The 23553-nt window shown below is 38.7% G+C and overlaps 1 protein-coding gene across 1 annotated transcript in view; it reads right to left on the bottom strand.

Moving 5' to 3' along the window:
• The window catches only part of P3H2 (prolyl 3-hydroxylase 2), a 169286-nt gene that overhangs the window by 36787 nt on the left and 108946 nt on the right, over positions 1-23553 (bottom strand). The window contains exons 2-3 of the mRNA XM_062210180.1: positions 5382-5534; positions 4296-4485 (exon numbers count right to left, since the gene is read on the bottom strand). Of these exons, the coding sequence (XP_062066164.1) occupies positions 4296-4485; positions 5382-5534 (343 nt within the window). The remainder of the gene's footprint in view (positions 1-4295; positions 4486-5381; positions 5535-23553) is intronic.

Here is a 23553-nt window from a genome sequence, read left to right as displayed (position 1 = left end):
GCCACTACCTGCTGCTTTCCAGGGTGCACATTAACAGGAAGCTGAAATTAGAAGTGGAGTTCTGGAACCCAGGCCATATAATAAAGGACACCAGTGTCCCAACTGGCTGCTAAAGCACTGGGACAAATTTCTAATGCACATTCTTCTAATTCCAAATGACAAGCCAAAAGAAAAGGTCAGAGACACACCCAAAAAGAACTCAATATGAATGAAAATGTTTTTCAAAGCAAAATATAAATGGCACCAAAATAAGAGTACCAGAATGACATCCTTTAGGGCTTCATCAAGCAGAGTTAATAAAAATAACTTCATTTGGGAGTCATCTGTACTTTTCTCCAGCGTTTATTGTCTCCTCTAATTCTAAAATCAAATATTCTGGTTTTCTGATAAATTCAGAATTTTAAATGCCAGTTTTAATCCTAATTTAGGACAATTTGAACCACACAAAAATTCAAATGAGAGCTGTCATGCCACTTTTTATTGGTTATATTCTCTGCCTGCTTTCTATTTCAAATGTCACTGTGCAACTTTCATGTTTTTAATAAGTTTGAGATCCAAGATATTTGCATGGGAGTACTTTTAAAAGTTTTCTCTTCATAATACATTGAATATGTTTCAAATTCCCAAGACTTACCCTTTTGGCTAATATCAAGTGTGAAAGACATGCCATGATCCCTGAAAATTAAGGAGATACAAACTAAACTAATTTACTCTTTATCACTGTTCTCTTCTTGGATAGCTGTTACAGACAGTAAGTAAAAGAGTGAGTGACAAATAGTGTCATGTACTTCTGATATCTTCTTGAAGGCAATCTAGCAGTATCTATTAAACTTTTTATTGTTATGACAATGAAACAGAGAAAGTGATAAAATGAAAATAAAAGCTCTTGACTCTATAAAAGTGGAAATCTTTATCTTGCTCATGTTAATGCCCACAGTGGGTCACTGAATAAATGTCTCATATTATTTTAAAATCCATTTGAGGAAACTCCAGAAGAAATACTTTCTTCAATCAGAAAAGTTAAAATATTTCCTCTCAAAATAAATGTATCTGAGATCTCCCAGTAAAGATCATCCTAAATAGGAAAACATTAAAAACACTCCTTTCCCAAAGAAGGAACCAAAGGAGGGGGAGGAAGAAAAGGAGAGACGAAGGATGGAAAGAAAGTAGCATTATATACTTAAGATTGTATTTATGAACTGTATTAAATCTGCTCTCTTTATATTAAAAAAGTTTAAATAAACATTAATTTTAAAATCACAAATATCAACTATGTTCCTTTGTATATAACATTGCACTAAAGGCCTCAAAAGGCTGCAAAGGAAGAAAAAAATGATTATTTGCAGAAAATGTAACACTGCAGAATCTATAAAATATTAGGAATGAAGTCTACCCAGGCAAATAAATATGAAAGTTAACTATATATATATATCTAAATACTGGAAAAATCGGAAAATTTTGCTTCTCATAGACACCAATTATGATACAAGCAAATATTACAAAGCATCTAAGAATAAATCTGAGAAAATAATGCATAACAGCATGGTTAATTGATAGATATGCCATCTCCTTTATTCATTCATTCATCCATCAACACATTCATTTAACCAATATTCTCCAAGTGTGGATTATTTGCCAGTCACTATACTTTGACACTGAGGATGCAGCACTGAACAAGCTACAGCTTTAACCAAGGTATGAAGGAAAAACTTTGGAGGTCTATACATGGAAATAACCATGGCCTATCCAAGGAATTAAGAGAAGTGCAATCGGAATGGATCAGAAAGACAGTGAAAGCAAGGGGGAGAGGGAGAGAGGAGAGAGGAGAGAGGAGAGAGGAGAGAGAGAGAGAGAGAGAGAGAGAGACATAAACACTTAATCATGAATGTCCTTCTTAAAGGTTTTAGGTTTTATTCCAAGTAGAAGGCAATCCATTAGGATAGTTTAAGCAGGGCTGTGAGAAGAATTTTACTTTTTACAGAATGTTCTGCTCTGAAGCAAAACCTGACCAGGATATGAGGAACCAAAAAAGCAATCACAGTGGTATAGGATGTAAGCCAGGATGGTTGCAAAATGGGTGGAGAGGGTGAGGAAGTCTTATGTGCTCTGAGGAGGTGGCATCTATCAAAGTTTGGCAGCAAATCAGATGGGGATAGGAACTGAAGGAGATGCTGTACTGAAATATAGCTCCCTGGGATTTGTTTGAGCTACTAGATGAGGTAGAAAACATTGGAAAGCGAGGGCAGAAAACTAATTTCATTAATAGCATTTCTGTGAGTACATAAAACTGAACATTTATACACACACATACACATAATTTATATATATATAAAACTTTATATATATATAAATAAGACTTACAACATATTACACGCTCCAAAAATAGTTTTAAACATTTATAACTGAATAAATTACTCTTTGCTCATTTAAAATTTGGTGTATCTTAAAAGTATGAGTTATAGATTCAGAAAAGTCTGGCTTGGTTACCAGCATCATTTTCATAGCAATACTTAATCTTTCTGAGACACAAAATTCCTCAGTTAAAAAAGGGCCAGAGTATAAAGCAATAGTATCTGCCTACCAAGAGTTGTTTAGAGGATTAAAATGTTGTAAATCAGTAAAGCCCTTTGCATACTATAATTACTACAAGATGTCAGTTGTTATTGTAACTACTACTAACAATTAAGAAGTAAATTACTACTATTAATAATACTTTACAGTCTCCTTTTAAATACGAAGAATATTACCTATTTGCTTACAAAATATTTTACAATGTTTCCATTTGTGTTTTGTAAATATGCTTGGTTTATTTCATAAATCTATATTTTAAAATCTTAAATAAAGTCTATATTTCTATTCATGTTCTTGTCTTTTTCATTTATAGTTTCCTCTCCTAATATTACTCAAATACTTTCCCACATTTTGTCCCAATGGCTTTATTTTTACTCTTTCATTTTTAATATAATAGAATTTATTTTTGTGTATGGTGTACAGAAGAGGACTCAGTTCCCATAAATTGTCAATTAGCCAATATCCTCAATTACTATATAATGCACAGTATCATTTTAAATGCCACTTGGCAATACTATAAAGTTCTCATATATAATAAAATATGCTTTCAAATAATTTTTTTTTATTTGACAGGTAGAATTACAGACAGTGAGATAGAGAGACAGAGAGAAAGGTCTTCTTCCGTTGGTTCACCCCCCAAGTGGCCGCAATTGCCAGAGTTGTGCTGATCCAAAGCGAGGAGCCAGGAGCTTCTTCCCGATCCCCCATATAGTTGCAGAGGCCCAAGCACTTGGGCCATCCTCCACTGCCTTCCTGGGCCACAGCAGAGAGCTGGACTGGAAGAGGAGCAACTGGGACTAGAATAGGTGCCCATATGGAATGCCAGGGTCGCAGGCGGAGGATTAACCAAGTGAGCCACGGCGCAGGCCCCTTTCAACTAATTTAAGCATACTATACAAGTACACACTATTACATTGTTTATAATACAGAAAAATTACATCTTTCTTAATAGTCATCAGTGAAGGACTGGCCAAGGGGTTGACCTTTGGGATACCAGCATCTAATATCCAAGGGCCTGGTTTGAGTCCCAGCTATTCTACTTTCAATCCAGCTTCTCACTAATATGTGCATTGAGAGATAGAGGATGGTGGCTCGAGTACTTAGGTCTCTGTGATTCATGTGGGAGACCTAGACTGAGTTCTGGGCTCCTTGCTTCACCCTGGACCAGCCCTGGCTGCTGTGGGCATTTGGGCACCAGTAGATGGAAAATCTCTTTTTCTCTGTCTTTGTCTCTCTCTGTTTCTCTGCTTTCAAATAAAATAAAAACAAAGTAAGAATAATAATATAAAAAAGGGAGCGGCCAAAATAAACTACAGTGTATCCTTACCATGGACTATTACCCAGTCATTAAATGCAGTGAGGTGCATCTACATGTACTTACATGAGAAGAGGTCCACAACGTGTGCCGTTAAGCATAAAGTAAACAAAAATAAAAACATAGTGAAAAGCAGTTTTTATAGGGTTGCTATATTTTATAAAAAATGAACTAATAATTATAAATAAACACATACATATTTATAAATTCATCCAAAAAAAAAAAAAGCCTGGGGAGAGAGTCATATAAATTTTAGCTACATAAATGTATTTATGGGAAGTATGATGGAGTAGACATTTATGTCGTTCACTTTTTAACCATATAGACTTCCATATGTTAAAATATTTTTAGAAATTGCATGTAGTATTCTTATAATCAGGAAATAAATAAAAGGAAAAAGCTGCTTTACCTGCAATGGCTTCATAGAGACCAGCTTTGTACCCTAAATACTCATACTCTTCAAATCTCTGAGGCCCCTCACACAGGGTGCGGCACTCTGCATCTTCATTGAAATATTCTCGCAGGGCTTGTTCAAAGTACTTGATAGCTACCTCAAAATCATCGGCCTCATAATGTTTAACTGCTGCACTGTAGCTCTCCTGCAAAGAAAAAGAGAGAAAAACCAACAAACAAAGAGTAAGATGGAGGCAGCTGGGCTGGGTTTCAAACTCTTGTACTGCAGAGGGACAAAGAAGGTCTTTACTGAAGGTAAAATGTCACTTCCCTGGCTTCAAATAGCTGTAAATAAGAGGGGACTTACTGAGCTAGAAGCCTCTACAGCACCCATGGATTTCATTTGCTTCCTGAGCACACACACAAACTGGACTTGTTAAGTCCTCTGCTTGTAGGTCAGACCATGTAACAAGTGTGGTGCAACAGGTGTGGATGGAAGTGCCCCTTCACTTCAGGCCTTGCCCAGTTTAAAAAGAAGAAAACCATGCATCTAAAATCTTACTGTTTTCCTTTGCTATCCTGATTTTGGAGGCCGCACATCGAGAATGGTGATATGGAAAATTAAAAAGTAGTTTTTTCTTTCTTTTTTTAACATATGATTTCAAGGAACACTTCATCTAAAGAGTTATATGATGTGTTAGAAGCTCAGTTTGAAAAGTACAGATACTGGTTTCCACGCCTAGGTGTGAAATAAATACTCTAGAGAGGAGCTGAGCTTTCGAATATACTACCGACATTTGTACAATTTTGTAGTTTTTCCATATTGCACCAATTTTATTTTTCTTTCAATCTTTAAAGTTTTTGTGTTTTTAGTTTTTCTAATGTTTAAATTTTCATTAAATCTTTAAAAACAGTTTCTCCTAGTTTTTTTCTTCAACTCTGATAATTTTAATATTCTACTTGGGAACTCTGAAATTACAAAGATGCTACTGGAAGTTGAGAATCAAGTTGAGATGCTCATTCACAGAAACTGACCATGAGTCAAGTGAAACTTAGAAGCACTTTGCTCCCTGCACTAAGGGCAAGCGGCAGCAGAGCTCACCAGGTGTGCTTTGGCTTCCTGGTCTGTCATCTGGAATGCTTCAGCACCAGCCATCATCCTATAATTTTCAATGTTCTGCTGCATTTCCATATGTTCGGGGTTGGCCATGAAAAATGTGTGGGCTGCTTCCATTGCCTTGTCCAGCTGGTTAAGCTAGAGAGAGAAAGAGAGAAAGGACCAAATGAAGACGATTATTTCTAAACTAGGTTCAGAGAAGTACAGATCAGTCTGAAGCCTCAGAAGTTGAAAGCATTAAGACCAGAATTTGAGTTCACATTCACTATGATATGATAACAGGGTCCTTCCAATAGTTTGTGGGAAAATGAAATTAAAAGATAAGTTTATTGTGGTGCAAAAAATTGTGAAATCCATGCATAGTATTTTTCAAAATACACTTTAAAATTATTTACTTTTCATTTTATTTGAAAGGTAGAGAGAAAGAGAGCAGAGAGGTGGATAGAGATTTTTCCAAGTGCTTGTAGTAACCAGGGCTGGGCTAAGTCAAAATCTGAGACCTAGAACCCAATCCGGGTGTCCTATGTGAGTGGCAGGGACCCCACATTTCAGCCATCATCTGATGCTATCCAGGGTGTGTATTAACAAGAAGATGGTTGGAAGCGGAGTACCCGGGACTGGAACCAAAAACTCCAATGTGAGATACAGCTATCCCAAACAGCATCCCCACAAGAGACACTACTATAAACTTTTGAAGACCTCACTACACCCATATGAGAGACCAGGAAAAAGCACCTGGCTCCTGGCTTCGAATTGGTGCAACTCTGGCCATAGGATTGGTATTCTTAGTATTATGCATTTCCATCAGTTTTTTGAAGGCATGTAGTAGTATTCTATCTTGCGCTCTCTCTCTCTTTTTTTTTTTTTTTGACAGAGTGGACAGTGAGAGAGAAACAGAGAGAAAGGTCTTCCTTTTCCGTTGGTTCACCCCCCAATGGCTGCTGCGGCCGGCACACTGCGCTGGTCTAAAGCCAGGAGCCAGGTGCTTCTCCTGGTCTCCCATGCGGGTGCAGGGCCCAAACACCTGGGCCATCCTCCACTGCATTCCCAGGCCATAGCAGAGAGCTGGACTGGAAGAGGAGCAACCGGGACAGAATCCAGTGCCCCAACCGGGACTAGAACCCAGTGTGCCGGCGCCGCAAGGCGGAAGATTAGCCTATTGAGCCATGGCACCTGCCAGTAGTCTATCTTACATTAAATGGCTTTGAGTATATTTGCTTCACTCCCAGTACAACAGTCCATGGATAGGGATTTATTTATCTCTATAATTTGTATTTACTATCCATGATGTTTATGATTTCTCTAAGAAAAGATTGAGTTAACTTGTAAGAAATGCAACTTTTATAAATAAATCAAAAAGAATATTACATGTGTATGTGCCTCATAAACTAAATGGTGCTAAAAGGATGCCAGTTAAATAAAAACATCTCTGAAGTCATCATTCTTATGATGCCAGTTTCCAAAACTGATTATCACAGAGGAATGTTACTCTGTAGCTGTTGAAGCTGTCACTCAATTTTTAAAGAATTTCTTTATTTTTATTTTAATTGAAAGGGAGAGAGAGGGAGAGGGAGAGGGAGAGAGGAGAGGGAGAGGGAGAGGGAGAGGGAGAGGGAGAGGGAGAGGGAGGAGAGATGAATGAAAGATGGAGAGATCTTGTATCCTCTGGTTTACTCCCCAGATGTCCCTAACATCTAGGGCTGGGTCAAGCTGAAGCCAGGAGCCTGCAACTATGTTCAGATCTGCTACGTGAGTGGTAAGAACCCAAGTAATTGATCCATCATCTACTGCCTCACAAGGTACTCATTAGTAGGAACCTGGATAAGAAGCAGGGTAGCTGGAACTCAAATCATTCACTCCAACATGGGACAGGGCATCCCCAGTAGCAATTTAACTGCTGTAGCACATACCCACCCCTGTTAACCAGTGTTGATAAGTTCGTTCTCTTTTCTTGAATTTGCAACATCGGCTTTTTTCTTATTTGGTGCATTCTATCTCTATAGCCCAGGATTGAACATAACATTGTCTTTCCCAATGTAAATGTAAAGGAGATCCTATTACTTAAGGAGATCCCATTACTTAATACAATAAAAGTTCTTCATGACCTGTCCCTGGCTTTTAAATTGCTGTAAATCACTTCAGGAAACTACAATTGATTGCCAGAGTCTATAAAACAGACCCGCGTTTTAACTAGAAACTTAATATATTTGTACTCCTTTTTGAAATTAAATCCACACATCTGACATGAACATGTGTATGCTACATTTATTATGAGAACTTTGAAGTACTAGGATTCAGGAAAGGGAGGATGTACACACTCCTCCATTGAAGCAAACCAAAAGCAAACTGCATGTAAAGGGTCCAAACTAAGACCTACTAAAGACGTAACACAAGACAGGGCAACAAATGTGAAAGTAGTTATGCATTCAGAAAAGAAAAACACAAAATGAAGAACAACTGAGGAAAGGAGAATGATTTGATAGGAAGATGGTATCAAACTCTTTAAGGTAGGCCACTTCCCCATTGAGAAGTCAGAAATACCAGCAAGAATGCCTGTCAGAAATACTGGGTCATTTCATCTCAGACTGTGAAGAACTAAGGCAAACATTTTCTCCTGCCAGCCCAGAAGCAGTGATGGTACGTGGCAGTCACGCTGCATGGAAAAAGAAATGAACACTGACTAAGTCAACACCCTGCTAACATTCAGAAGTTACGCTGTCATGAGCTGGTGAGTGGATGAGGCTCTTCTGACACACAAATAATTTTCCACAGTTAGTAATAAAGGAAGCATTTCCAAAGCACACATGGACTATTCAGAAATTTTCAGTAGCTATCCATTGACCACAAAAGAAATTTCAGACACTCTGCAGAGTGACATTCAAGAACTGCAGGCTTTGGCTCCAATCTTTGTAGCGTAACTTCTTCCTATCAATTTCATTTGCCCCAGCCAAATGAAATTCTGCAAGTTTTACAAATCACTATCCCTCCCAATTCAGGAAAACACAAATAGACCCAATATTCCAGTAATACCCACATTCTTTTAGTTGTTCATTGATTTATTCAGTGAGTACTTTGTACCAAGTCCATGCCAGATATGGTAATAATGAAGATGAATACTTATATGGCCTAGACAAATAAAGTCCATGCTTTCTAGATGTTTACTTCTTGTCAAAGGGGACAAGTCTCAAGTAAAGAAATAATTAATGAAAATAATTTCAGAGTGGGCTAAGTACTGTGAGGGAGTAAATGAATAAACCACATTGTGAGCACTGGCTGCAGTTGGAGTAGAAGGAGAATGCCTTTAGGTAAGTAAGTCAAGGAAGATGTTTCTGCAAGGTAATTTTTGAACTGAGACCCAAAAGTTAAGGAGCCAGGCATGAACTCAACAGGAGGAAGAGCATTCCAGGCAAAAGAAAGTCAAAGTGGAAAGGCCTTGAAGTGGAAAAACTGGTGTACTTTGAAAACAAAGCAATGACGAAAGAGAGAGATTTGAGAAGCTGTTGGTGAAAGATCACTGGCAGGCTATGTTTTAGAGTTTGAATGTCATTCTTTTTATTTCTTTTTAAAGATTTACTTTATTTGGAGGCAGAGTTACAAAGAGAGAAAGAGAGAGAGAAAGAGAGAGAGGTCTTCTATCTGCTGGTTCACTCCCCAATTGGCCACATGGCTGGAGCTAAGCCAATCTGAAGCCAGGAGCCAGAAGCTTTTTTGGGTCTCCCACATGGGTGCAGGGGCCCAAGGACTTGGACCATCTTCTACTGCTTTCCCAGGTCAAAGCAGAAAACTGGATTAGAAATAGAGCAGCCCGCACTTGAACTGGCACCCATATGGGATTCCAGCCCTGCAGGCGGTGTCTTTACCCACTAAGCAACAGCACTGGCCCATGAATGTCATTCTTAGCGGAAGAGAAAATCATTACAGAATTTTAAGGATGAGACTGGCACTGTGGTATAGAGGGAACAGCTACACCTGTTGTGCCAGCATCCCATATGGGCTCTGGTTTGAGTCCTGGCTCTCTTCTTCCCATCCAGCTCTCTGATAAGGCCTGGGAAAGCAGTGAAGATGGCCCAAGTACTTTGGCCCCTGCACCCACATGGGAGACCAGGAAGAGGCACCTGGCTCCTGGCTTTAGATTGTCACAGCTCTGGATGTTGCAGCCATCTAGGAAGTGAACCATCAGATGGAAGACCTTTCTCTCTGTCCTTCTCTCTGTTTAAACTCAATCTTTCAAATAAATAAATAAATAAATAAATATTTAAAAAAAGAAAAGAATTTTAATGAGGATATGACCAGATCTGATATGCATTTTTGAATGATAATTCAGACTATCACGTGGGAATCTTTGTATCTTTGTAGCAATCAGGAGAGAACTGTCCTAATTCAGAGCAGAATTTGTCATGTTGCAAAATACAAACAGGATAGCCTAGGTTGGACACTTCCTTTTTTTCTTTACTCTCCCCTCCATTTCTTATTTTTTTAAAAATTTATTTGAAAACAGGGAGCGGCAAGATGGCAGAATAGGAAGGGAGGACACTGACAGTCCAGGAAGAGACGGTTTAATAAAAGTGGAGATACTGCAGGTTCAAGGAAAAGTAGGGGAAGAAACAGCAGAGGAAACTCTTCCGGAACTAGTGATTCATAGTGGATCTGCGTGGAGAGCGTGGGAGCCCAAGTTTGGGACACCAGCGGCAGACTCAACATACCAGCGCTGGAACGCGAGGTGAGCGGAACCTCAATAGCCCAAGACACCAGCGGGCAAGCGGCAAGAGGAGACTAGAGGGAATGAGGCTTGAAACCCTGTGGGGAAAATTTCACCAGGCTAACTAGAAGAGAGAGAGGAAAAAAAAAGTGACCAATACGGACATGAGTTTCTCTCTCTTCGCTCACCTCTCAAAGGCGAGCAAGATAAAGAGCAGGCACCATTTTGGACATACGTCATAAGCAGGGTGACCTCATGTCTGCACTGGCCCTGAGCCTAGCAGAAAAACCTGACTCTGGGGGGGTGAAATAACAGGAGATTAGCATCTAACTTGGCAACCCAGTGGGAGACTGCTGGAGAATTGGAGCCCACACTGAGGGCAGCAGAGATTCCCTGTGTGGTCCTTGGGAAAGAGCTTCTGATCTCTGGCTCCTGTGGGTATATCATTCACCTGCTAACTACCTCCAATTCCGCTCAGCTGTGTGGAATTACATCCCTTTTGAATAAAAAAAAAAAAGAAAGAAAGAAAGAAAGAGAGAGATTTACCACGCCTAACTTGGGAGTGTCACCTTTGGCACACCCTCAACCCTGAGGAACCAAACAGAGCTCTCAGGCCACACTCATCTCAAGCCTCTAAGGCTCCATTGAAAGCAGACAGTCCACTTAAACTAGAGCCATAGTGTAACAAGAAAAAACACCACAGTGAAGAAACCAAATATCTCCAACATGCCGAACAACAAACGCAAAAACCAAGGTAACAAGAACAAGGAAGACACTATGACGCCCCCAAATGAAAAAGACACCCAATTCAAGATTATGAAGATGATGAGATAGAAGAAATGCAAGAAGCAGATCTCAAAAAATTGATAAGAACATTAAGGAGTTCTCAAAAACAAATTCTTGAACTACAGAAATCCTTAATGGACAAGATAGAAAATCTCTCACGTGAAAATGAAATATTAAGGAGGAATCAAAATGAAATGAAACAACTAGTAGAACAAGAAAATGTGATAGTGAGGAGAAATCATAATGAAATAAAGAATTCAATAGATCAAATGACAAACACATTAGAAAGCCTTAAAAACAGAATGGGCGAAGCAGAAGAGAGAATATCGGACTTAGAAGACAGAGAACAGGAAAGGAAACAGGCAAACCAAAGAAAAGAATTGGAAATTAGAAATCTAAAAAATATTGTCAGGAATCTACAGGATACTATTAAAAAACCTAACATTCGGGTTCTAGGAGTTCCTGAAGGCATGGAGAGGAAGAAAGGATTATAAGGCCTTTTTAGTGAGATACTAGCAGAAAATTTCCCAGGTTTGGAGAAGGACAGAGATATCTTAGTACAGGAAGCTTATAGAACCCCTAATAAACATGACCAAAAGAGATCCTCACCATGACACGTTGTAATCAAACTCACCACAGTGAAACATAAAGAAAAGATTCTAAAATGTGTAAGAGAGAAACGTCAGATTACTCTAGAGGATCTCCAATTAGACTCATAGCAGACTTCTCATCAGAAACCCTACAAGCTAGAAGGGAATGGTGAGACATAGCCCAGGTACTAAGAGAGAAAAACTTCCAGCCCAGAATATTACATCCTGCAGGCTCTCATTTGTGAATGAAGGTGAAATAAAGACTTTTCATAGCAAACAGAAATTGAAAGAATTTGTTGCCACTCGTCCAGCCCTGCTAAAGATGCTTAAAGATGTGTTACACACAGAGACACAGAAACACGGTCATCAATATGAAAGAAGGTAAAGGAAGGAAACTTCACAGCAAAAGATCACAGGAAGCTCAATTTCTCTTTGACATAGAATTGAAATCTGATGCTCTGTTAAAGCAATGTGTTAAAGTAATCTATCATGTTCTCTTGATGTCTGTTAAATTCTAATTCTTCAAAAACAGCTGAATTTTTATTAAGAGCTATGAGTTATTTAAATATGTGCTTATTTTCAAAGATTTCAATAATCACCTTGTAACAATGATCAAATTTGGTCTATGTTATGTCATGATTTTAAGGAATCTTATTTCAACCAGATATTTTGGATTTTGAGCCTTCTTGGCATTCTTGATAGGCATTCAAAAAATCAAAGTTCCAAACAATCTGGACTCTAAAATTTCAAGTAAATCTTGGACTTTGGTTTTTCCAGTTTGGGCCCAACTGAAAAAATCGGAGGACCTATGTCTCTCATCTTATAGAGACACCAACTAATCAAGCTATTTGGATTATATTAGAAGTACTGTGAAGCTGTGACGTGGTACTAAATTTTAAGTTTCTATAATGGAAAATGTTATTAATACAAATGTTTGAGAATTAAAAAGTCTAATGATCTTGTGTTACTAGACATGATAGTTATCTTAATGAGAAAGCCCCAGAGGCCTAAAGGGTTAAATACTTGTAAAATCCTACAGGTGCTTTCAAAAATACTGTGAAGTAAGCAAGTGCCCCTTGTTGGTTGATGAGTTTATAATTTTAAACATGGCAACTTAAAGTCTTTTGTCATGCACAGTTATATATGATGTGCTGCTCATAAAACTAAAGCATGGTTGGTTCTGTGTTTAGCTGTCCTCCTATAGGTTCCTATGGACTTTTTCCAGCCACTTCTATTGTATTCAGTACTTTGGGATGGCTCTGTAAACAGATGAAGCCAATAATGTATTAACAGTACCAACTGAGAGAAAGTATGGTTAACTGAGGTTACTAAAAACAAAAAACAATTCAAATCAATTGGCAATCTACAAAAAGAGTTAAAGATTTTAAAAGCTATTATTAAAATTGCTATATTGGTCTATTAAAAAATTTTATTTGAAAAGCAGAGTTACAGAGAGGCAGAGGCAGAGGCAGAGAGAGAGAGAGAAAGAGAGAGAGAGAGAGAGAGAGAGAGAGAGAGTCATCCATCTGCTGGTTCATCCCCCAAATGCCTGCAATGGCCAGAGCTGGACCCTTCTGAAGCCAGGAGCCTGGACCTTTTTCCTGGTCTCCTCCACAGCTTCAGGGGCCCAAGGACTAGGCCATTTTCCACTGCTTTCCCAGGCCACAACAGAGAGCTGGGTTGGAAATGGAGCAGCTGGGACTTGATCTGGCACCCATATGGGATGCTGGCACTGTAGGCAGCGGTTTTACCTGCTATGCCACAGCACGGCCCCCTCCTCCATTTCTTTGCTTCTTTATTTTGTATAGCCTTGCTTTCCCAGTGTTTAACATAGAAGGCACAAATATATAACAAAAGGAAAAAAATTGAGACTTTCCAAACATATTTAGGAAAAACATACAAATTCCAAGTATAAAGCACAAAAATTTTGAAGATGAAATTGAGAACAGCTTGTAAGACATGTGCAATAAAGGAAAGGAGCTTACTCTAAAGCACATTAAAACATGTAAAGCTCACTGTGCACTTTGGAAGCAGAACATTTGGCATCACTTTTTAATTTCTGTACACAGTAAAACATCAAGTCTAAAATAAGTAATTTCCATTCTTTCCCTTAAACGTCAACATTTTCAATAAAGAAAGGAATTATTGCTTCTCTACAGTTACCATCCTAATGTTGGGAGTTTGTCCAATATCATGCACTACATTTAATGAGGTGCTATATTCATGCCTTGGTTCTTCACAATATAAGTTTCACAATATAGCAAATTTGGGCATTTTTAACCCCATATGGGATTTCTTACCAAATGACAAGGATGTAAGTAGACACTGAAGACACTCTGTTTCTAAATCATGGTGTTTGTTTGTTTGTTTTTTTAGTGCTAGCTAGTGGTATAAGCACACTAGCTGGAGAGAAAGGGAATCATCAGATGTTATCATGTACATCACACCAAACGCTGATAATTCATGAGCTAAAATCAGTCTTCCTTCTCCAAAGCCTTCTGCAAAAACCTCATGGGAAATGTGCATGCTTTATTATTATTAGTAGAGAGAGAGACATAGAGTCGCAGGGAGAGAAACACAGAGAGAATGCTAGACACAGAGAGCTGCCGTCCATTAGTCCACTTCCCAAATGCCAGCAATGACTAAAAAGCCCACGTCTCCCATGTGTTGTACAAATCCAACTAATTGAGCCAATACTGGCTGCCTCCCAATGTCTGCATTGATAAGAAGCTGAAATTGGGAGCTGGAGCTATAAATCAAACACAGGTTCTCCAACATGGGAAGTAGGCATCTTAACTGCTATGCTAAATGCCCCCTTTTGGATTATCTTTCAATTTATTCTTTCCACAAACTTTTTGAAGTAACCTTGTGTGTGTGTGTGTGTGTGTGTATCAGTATTAGCGACATCATATTCACTTACAAATATCTCCAAATTTGTTTAATAATTTTCAACTCAGGCTAATTTTCTTTTACAAAACCAAGGAAGCAAATAAGTAAGTTTTAATTGAATAGTACATTAAAAGAATGTCCTTTAAAAAAACATTTTATTTGAGGGTGACAGAGACCAACAGAGCTCCCATCTGTTGGTTCACTTCCCAAATGCCCACAACATATACTAAGAACTCAGTCCAAGTCTCCCACATGGGTAGCAGGGACACAACTGTTTCAACCATCATTGGCTGCCTTCCAGAGTACACAGTAGCAGGAAGCTAGACTTGAGAACGGAGCCATAACTTAAACCCAGGCACTCTGCCACAGGTGATAGGCATCCCAACCAGCATCTTTACAGCTAGGCCAAATGTCTGCCCCTAAAAGAACATACTTAAAATAGGCCGGCATTGCAGCATGGTCGATAAAGCCACTGCCTGAGATGCCAGCATCCCATATGGATGCTGGTTCATGTCCTGGTTATTCCAGCTCCAATCCAGCTCCCTGCCAATGGCTTGGGATAAGCAGCAGAAGATGACCCAAGTGTTTGGGCCCCTGCCACCCACGTGGGAAACACAGAAGAAGCTCTTTGCTTCTGGTTTCAGCCTGGCCCAGTGCTGGCTGTTGTGGTCATCTGGGAAATGAAGCAGCAGATGGAAGGTCTCCCTCTTTTTCTTTCTCTCCCTCTTTCTCTAACTCTTACTTTTTTTTTTTATAAAGATTTATTTATGTATTTATTTGAAAGTCAAAGTTACAGAGAGAGAGAGAGAGATAGAGAGAGAGAGAAAGGTCTTCCATCTGCTGGTTCACTCCCCAATTCGCCACAATGGCTGGAGCTTCACTGATCTGAAGCCAGGAGCCAGGAACTTCTTCCTGGTCTCCCACGTTAGTGCAGGTGACCAAAGACCCAGGCCATCTTCTAGTGCTTTCCCGGGCCATAACAGAGAGCTGGATTGGAAGTGGGGCAGCTGGGACTTGAACCGGTGGTCATATGGGGTGCCAGCACTAGAGGCAGCTGCTTTACCTGTTACACTGCAGCGCTGGTCCTTGTAACTCTTACTTTCAAAAAAAAAAAAAAAACAAAAAAACCTTTTTTTTAAAGAATAATCTTAACATTTAAAAAAATCATAAAATTTTGAAACAAAATTTGGAAAACTGCTTGACCTACTGTATTAAATTATTTAGATTATAGTCTCTCAAATATAAACACCAGATTGTTTAGTGAGAATTCAAGTTTATTGTGGGAAATCTGTAAGCATTTCCTACCACAAAATGGAGTCATATTTTAGAGGATAAAAAATACCTATTTGAAAAAACAACTGTGTTTTATTTCACATGGCCTTTACCATTTTAGTGTTAGCATAATATACAAAAAATTCAAGTTTGAAAGTACTTTCACAACTCAGTAATATAAAATAATAATTTCTCATCATAAATTTATAAAATTAATCTTAGCATACAGTGGCAACTATGCTAGGTATTTGCATGATGTTGTATTTTTTGCCTTAACTCCTAAAAACCTCAGAACTAAATTTTATCTTATTTTCAGCTATCATGTTATGTTAGGTTTCCAGCATATCAGATGAAACCAGTTTTTCTTTTTTTTGAAGACTTATTTATTTGTTTGAAAGGCAGAGTTGCAGAGAGAAAGGGAAAGACAGAGAGAGAGAAAGAGAAAGAGAGAGAGCATCCATTTGCTGGTTCACTCCCCAAATAGCCGCAATGGCCAGAGCTAGGCCAGGTCAAAGCCAGGAGCCAAGAGCTTCTTCTGGGTCTCCTACGTGGATTCAAAGACTCAAGCATTTGGGCCATCTTCTGCTGCTTTTCCAGGCCTTTAGCAGGGAGCTAGATCAGAAGTGCAGCAACCGGGAATCAAACTGGTGCCATATGGGATGCCTGCATCAAAGGCAGTGGCTTAACCTTCTATGCCACATTGCTGGCCCTACCTTTTTTTCTTTATGCTTGTTTGCTTGTTTTTATTTCCATTGAAAAGTCTAATAACACAAATAATTACTCAATGTCCTTTTGGAAATAGGAAAGGTACAATTACCGAAAAGATGGGCCATCACTGTGGCACAGCAGCATAAGCAGTACTTTACTCTCCATCCTATATTGGAGTGCCTGTTGAGTTCTGGCTGTGCTGGTTCACAGCCAGCATTACTGCTAATGCACCTGGGAGAGCAGTGGATAATGGCACAAGTTATTGGCCACCTTTTACTCATGTGGGAGACCCAGATGGAGTTCCTGGATCCTAGTTCCAACTGGGCCGAGTCCTGGCTGTTATCATTTGGGTAGTGAACCACAGGATGGAAGACATCTTCTTTCTATCCCCAACTCCCTTTTATCTCTCTCTGTGTCTCCCTCTTTCTCTCTCATTGTGTTGTTCTGCCTTTCAAAGAAAGAAAGAAATCTTAAAATAAATAAATAAAATTAAAATAAATACCTCAAGAGTAAGGCAAATTTCTCAAAATTATATTTGTTTATTACATTTCATTGTACAATGTTTAGATATCTTCACATGTAAAGAACACTTAGTAGATAAGCTAGGTGTCCTTATTGATGGAGAAAGTGAGCTTATCTTTTTATCTATGGAATGTTAGTCTTATATGTAGTCATGGTTATAAGTAAATATTTAAAGCTTCCAAAGTGTGATTTGCTGAAGAATAAATGGGAAAGGACATTTTTAAAGTGTAACATTCCCTCTATGGAGTATGTTGGGAAAGAAGATTATGTCTTTTCAAAATGCTTTCTTTTGCCTAACTGCTTAGGCTCTTTCCTGCTATTTCTTATGGCCCTGAGCCTGATTAATAGGCTCCTGTTCTTTCTAAACACTCTGGTGAAGTTTTAATCTGATGTTTACATCTTCACGTTAAACACTGAGGGTGAATAGCCCCTGCCAAAAGCGGCTAGCCTGATGAGCTCATAGCAACAGAAGATTCCATCAGCTAACTTCAAGCAGACATTTTCTTATCTAAATAAAAACCATCTTTCTGAGAAGGGAAAACACTAAAGTGAAGAAGCAGGCCTTTTAAATGTGCAATTTCAGATTAGGAACTATTTAAAAACCAAAAGGCCTAGATGTTAGAAAAAACTGCAAAGTATTAGCCAAAAATAAGTGCTTGCTTAATTGGCTCAAATCCCTCAAGCCGTCTGCGTATCGTCTAATTTCCCAAGAAAACAGCCAAAATTTGATTGCTGCTGGGAAGGAGACAAGTGTACTATCTTGGTGATGGAATGTGCTCAAATCGTCTTCCTTGGATGAAATGAAATTAGTACATGTGGTTTATTGGTATGTTACTGTTGTTTTTGGTTCTCAGTGCTAGGACAGGGTATGACTGGACAACTGAGCAGGCGTCTTAACCTCTGCAGTGTTTGTCCAGCAGGGTCCCTGAGGTGTCAGTAGATGACTAATGGTTGCTGAAAAGTGAGCCTGGGCCAAAACCTCTCGGACATTTGCTTCCTGCTACTGTTTCTGGAAACATAGCTTTAATCCTCTTCAAAATTCTTCATAAGGTATCTGTCACTCATTTCATAATCAAGTTCTGCTGATGTCCCAGGACTGTTGTAGTCATCATTGCTTCTGTTTAAAGAACTTGATTCATGTCAGGGATTGAAAAATCAATAGAAATCACATAGTGCTCCTCTCTGAACTCAGAGCGAGGCTCCTCTTATACATGATCCTCATGTCGGTGAGCACAAGCTAGTTTGTCAGATTGTTACAAAGAGGGCTTACCCTTGTATATGGTTGTATAGTTTGCAAAGCATTAATACTACCAATAAAAATCAATGCAATAAAATGATTGTTAAATTGAGTGTTTACTCAACAGGAATAGGAAATTCCTCAGGCAGCTAGGAGACCCTACCTCTATCTCTGGCTTAGGGCAGATGTATTGATTGCTATTTATAAAGGCACTTAAGGACATAAACAATGGCTCAGAGCACCAATTGAAAAATGTTTGCTGGAACAGATAGAGTTCTTTTACGGAACTTCATGGTATAAAAACAAATTTTGTCATGCTATCTGCTCATTTATGTTTTTCTTTTGCCTGGTTGTCATTATGATAAATGGGGATAAGAATTGCCTTTCTCTAGTGATCCATTAAAAAATTTCAAGCTGGCCCTCAGTTTACCAGAGCCAAAAATTAGTTCCCCAACTGCTCATTCCCAGTGCTATGTCTCTGCAGCCATTAGCAGCCAGATCCCATCCCTATCCCCAACTATACAATATTGCAATCACTTGAATTTATGTGTGCAATATGATAGCAAGATGGCAATGAGTTATGGATTTCTGCTCCTAAAATGTCCTTTGGAAATGAGAAGCAAAATAACTTAATATAGACCTAAGGCCTAGTTTTCTGACCATGAGACTATAAAAACAAATCAAAAGGTTTTATATGTGTATGTGTGCAATGTTGTTTTATGAAACAACAAAATGACCGTTATAAAAGTCTTGTCATATGTAAGAAGGACTGGGAGGCCCAAAGAAGGTATCAACACATTGGTCTGTTTGCTGCTGCTTCAGTGTTTCCTGAGTGGATTGCAGATGCAGGAAGTTGCCTTCGGCTGTTGAAATGTTCAAAGTGCTAGAACAATGAATTGAAAAATCCAAGGCTTAGTGAGTTTACACACACATGCTGTCATTACAATTTTAACATGCTTGATTCTCTTACAATTTTGTATTTACAAGCAAATTTAACATTTTACCTATCCCAAATGCTTCACTGTGAGCAATGCAAGAAAAACAAACAAGCAAATCAAAGTATTTTCCATTTGTACCTTTATGGTAGCATAAATATGCCATGATCTTCTGAGGAATTCAAACTCTTGCTCTTCTAGGGGTAAGGAGATTTGCTTCAAAAAATATTTCCAAGTACCCACTTCAGCTCATGCAGAGAAATGCACCATGGCTATAAGCCAAAGGGATTTTCACTGTAAAGGCCTCTCTTGGAGGGAACATCAGGAAAACACTAAGGTTCCTTTAGATATTTAACCCAACAAGGTCACTAATGGGTGCTCCTAACCTGCCAGGCACATGGTCTCACTAAAGAGGTGGCTTTGATAATAGAGTTCTTTCAATGTTTCCTAAGCTCCAGTGGCATCACATCTGCATTTTAAAAGGGTATTTCACTGCAGCAATAACCTTGAGGCTGTATAGTAAATGAAATATCCCTACCATATATACAGGTTAAATGTAAGCCCAAACATTTTCTCTGTACCTTGGCCAACAGACTACATTACGAAGAAAACACCAGTCCATTTGAATTTCTAAGAAAGTTTAAGTTTGGGGAAAAAAATCTACTTACTGACTAAACATTTAAGTAGCAACAATTCTGTTACTTTTGTGGCATTTTCATTAATCTTATGCATCTTAACTTCCATTAAGCATAGAGAATTGGCTTAGAAAGGCCCTTTAAACGCTATTGTTCTCTGCTTCATTTTACAGGTGGATAAAGGAATTTCCCTGAAAATGAGTGGTAGGATTATCACTAAAATCTATAGGTTTGGTTAAAACTAATGTTGAGAACACATCCTTGGGATTTTAGTCATCATTATTTTAAGTAGAGATTAGTTAGCATACATCTCTTTATGTAACAAGTGTTTGCTGATCACTTCTGACATAGAAAGAACTGTGATGGACACTATACCTCTGAGAATACACAATAAATGCTACAAGGTCCTGATCTATTACTAAATACAGTTCGGTTAGGACTAGAAGACACAATTAATATAAAAAACTAAAGAACTCCAGAGGAGGGTTGAGTGAGTTGGATGATTGCAAATGGTGTAGTTAAAACTCAGACAATGAAATCACAAAAAGTTTTTTTCTAGAAAGTAGAGGTGTGGGTCTTGAGAAACAGAAGTATGTATATATTTCAGATGCACTAGTCTGAGCCAACAGCCACAAGAAGGCCTGAGATGGGTTCATTCCAGTAGTAATTTGGTTGACCTGGTTCATGTGGAAGGTCTAGAGTACAGAGTAAGGGGAAACAAGGCCTGGATCACAGGGATCATTGGACAGAAATCTAAGATGTGCGTTTTTTGTTCCTAGAAAGAAGAGGAGCAGATATATTTATATATCTATATATCTAGATATGATTGTTGTCATGAGCATACATCTTGCCTCATTCCTCATTCCAGAAATGATTTTGAAAGTAAACACTAAAACATCAGGTAGTTATGGAAGACTTCATTTATCAGCATGGGGAAGAGGGTGAGACTAGCGGCATGTTATCAACTTGATGATGTCCTTTTAGTTATGGAAACATTAGCCTGGGTACTGTGGGGTTAACTGGGGGTGAGCGAAGAATGGATAGGAAGCAAAGTTCAAAAAAAATGGGGGGGGGGGGCTGCGCTGTGGAACAGCAGGTTAATGCCCTGGCCTGAAGTGCCAGCATCCCATATGGGCACCGGTTCTAGTCCCGGCTGCTCCTCCTCCGATCCAGCTCTCTGCTATGGCCTGGGAAAGCAGAAGAAGATGGCTCAAGTCCTTGGGCCCCTGTTCCCACATGGGAGACCAGGAAGAAGTTCCTGGCTTTTGGATCGGCATAGCTCTGGCCATTGCAGCCATCTGGAGAGTGAACCAGCGGATGGAAGACCTCTCTCTCTGTATCTACCTCTCCCTGTAACTCTGTCTTTCAAATAAATAAAATAAATCTTAAAAAAAAGAAGCAAAGTCTTTGGAAAAATCATCATAACTCCATTTCTCACATAAAGGAGAGGAAACACATTGGGCAAGAGAATTGTAAGGTTAAGGACATCTTTAAAATTTCAAAATCAGTCAACCGGGAATGTGGTGCTAACAATAATCACAATCAATATTCTTTTAGGTGGTTACAAATTTGGTTGTGAGCAACAGAAAATTATCATTTCATGTTGATTTCGGTTGCATTTTATATGATGGTAAGGCTTCAAAAGAAATACATCTTAGCAGTGAAGAACTTTGACTGGAGGTCTGATTGAGTAGGTGCTGGCAAGCATTCACTTGAGATAAACTTGAGGTCTTTGGCCTAGAGGAAGCCAGAGAAGAGTTTTCAAAATTAAGGAGCAATAAATTACTACTAATGAGACAGATCAGCCCAAAATTACAGAAACAAAATACGTTTTGGTGTTAGTAGCCAACCCTTATCTTGCTAAGAAGTGTATTCCCTGGATAAGACTTTATAGTAAATTCTTTCAATGTTAATTTAAAAAGTAAGATAAATCCTATTAAGAGGTAAATATATTTCTTTCTTTTTTTAAGATTTATTTATGTTATTTGAAAGTCAGAATTACAGAGAAGGAAGAAGAGACAGAGAGAGAAAGAGAGAGAGATTTTCATCTGCTGGTTACTCTCCAAATGGCTGCAACACCTGTAGTTGGGCTAGGCCAAAGCCAGGAGCCAGCAATAGGTTGCAGGGGCCCATGGACTTGGGCTATCTTCTGCTGCTTTCCCAGGCACATTAGCAGGAGTTGGATTGGAAATGAGAACAGCCAGGACATGAACCAGCACACATATGGGATGCTGGTACTGCAGATGCCAGCTTAAACTGATGTGCCACAATGCCAGTCCCAGCATATTTCTTTAGGGTAGAACATTCAGAGTCTTCAATGCACTACTGAACGGTTCATCTCCATGGATGGGATATCATAGTGTACATTTTTCAAGCTCTTCTGACTAAAAACCTTCCTATATGTTTTGGAATAGCTTCAAAATCTAACCAGCTTTCTGAGATTCTCTGTATACATATATGGCAAACTTCACTAATTTTGATGAAAGAATGCCTTTAGTTGTAAAAGCATCACCTAAATTGTATCAGAATCCCCAAATATAGATACTGAAACAGCCCTCTGAAGTCATCTGCTGTAACACTGCCTCCCCTCTCACTTATACTTACAGGGTTAAGATCAGTAGGTAAGGAGTAAGAGAGGCTTCTCAGGGCTACAAGAGTCTGGATAGAAGAGCTGGAACCCACAACCTTGTCATCTAATTCCAAAGCTAATGAAAAAGTATTCTATTTTTTTCTAGAATATTCTATAAGACATCTGAGACTAAAGCCACCCATTAATCCTACTCAGCAGAAATATAAAGTCTACCATTTTAAACAAGTGAATAAAGTGATACCCTAAATAGATCCCTCCAGAAGTCAATGGCAGCCAGAATAAGCTAAATTAAAGGGTTTTCTTCATGCCACCCAGAATCAGCCTAATTAAAGTTGCAAAGTGACTGCTCATGAGTACAGAAGGAAACTATGGGATTGTGTTCAAATGAAGAAACTGGTTTGAATTGAGCCACAGCCTAGAAAAATGATATCAAATAGACTGTGAAATTATATTCAGTGGTCAAAAAACTCAGAGATTCTGATTTTGATTTTGCAGACAGTGGGTTTACATTGGCTATCTTCCCCCTTGAAATGTTATACTATGGCAGGGTTTAGCAGCTGCATGGTAGATCTGTACCAAGAAAGGATTGTCACCACGAACTTCCACTTGTGGAGTAAAATGTTCTTACTCTGTAGGCATAGAGTGTGATAAACTTGGCCTTTCTAGAGGTCCTGAAGCTCAGATTGCTACTGTACTTCATCTTTCAATTCAACCTGAACTACATCTAATGAAGGCCCTGTGTTGGGTATTTGGTGGGTGAAACAGTGGAGATAAAAGTAGGATATTTCCTGCTTTTAATTAGCTAATCTGGGGAATACAGTGGGGAAAGAGACACGTACCTACAAGTTGAGTAAGGGACATTAAGAGACATTAAAAACAAGTACTGTAACGATTCAAAGTAGCAGAAAACACTTATTTAAGGTAGATTTGGGTCTGGAAAGTCTTTATGGAGATCTTATTAATAATAAGGCATTTATAATAGACTATGATGTTTATGTAGAATGTCAAAGGATAGAGACCAGGGAAAGGCATTTCAACGTGAGTAAACAACCGAGGAAAATTGTCTTCACATGTGAGGACAGCTTTACTGGAAGAACAAGTGTTTAGAATTAGATTTGGAGTAGTCAAAGATATGGAAAAATTAAGTCCAAGGTGGGGTGGGGTAGTACATGATCATTTTAGAGAAAAAGGATGACTTGAATCTTTAAAACTCCTTTCCAGAAACATCTCCTTCTGTCGACAAGAATGCCTATTTACTAGTTTGTACTCATGACATATGTTGTCTGTAGTGAGA

This window comes from Lepus europaeus, chromosome 2, assembly GCF_033115175.1.
Source record: "Lepus europaeus isolate LE1 chromosome 2, mLepTim1.pri, whole genome shotgun sequence".
In the NCBI taxonomy this organism is placed as follows: domain Eukaryota; kingdom Metazoa; phylum Chordata; class Mammalia; order Lagomorpha; family Leporidae; genus Lepus; species Lepus europaeus.
Note: the sequence above shows the minus strand (reverse complement) of the source record. Positions and strands in the feature narration are given on the sequence as shown.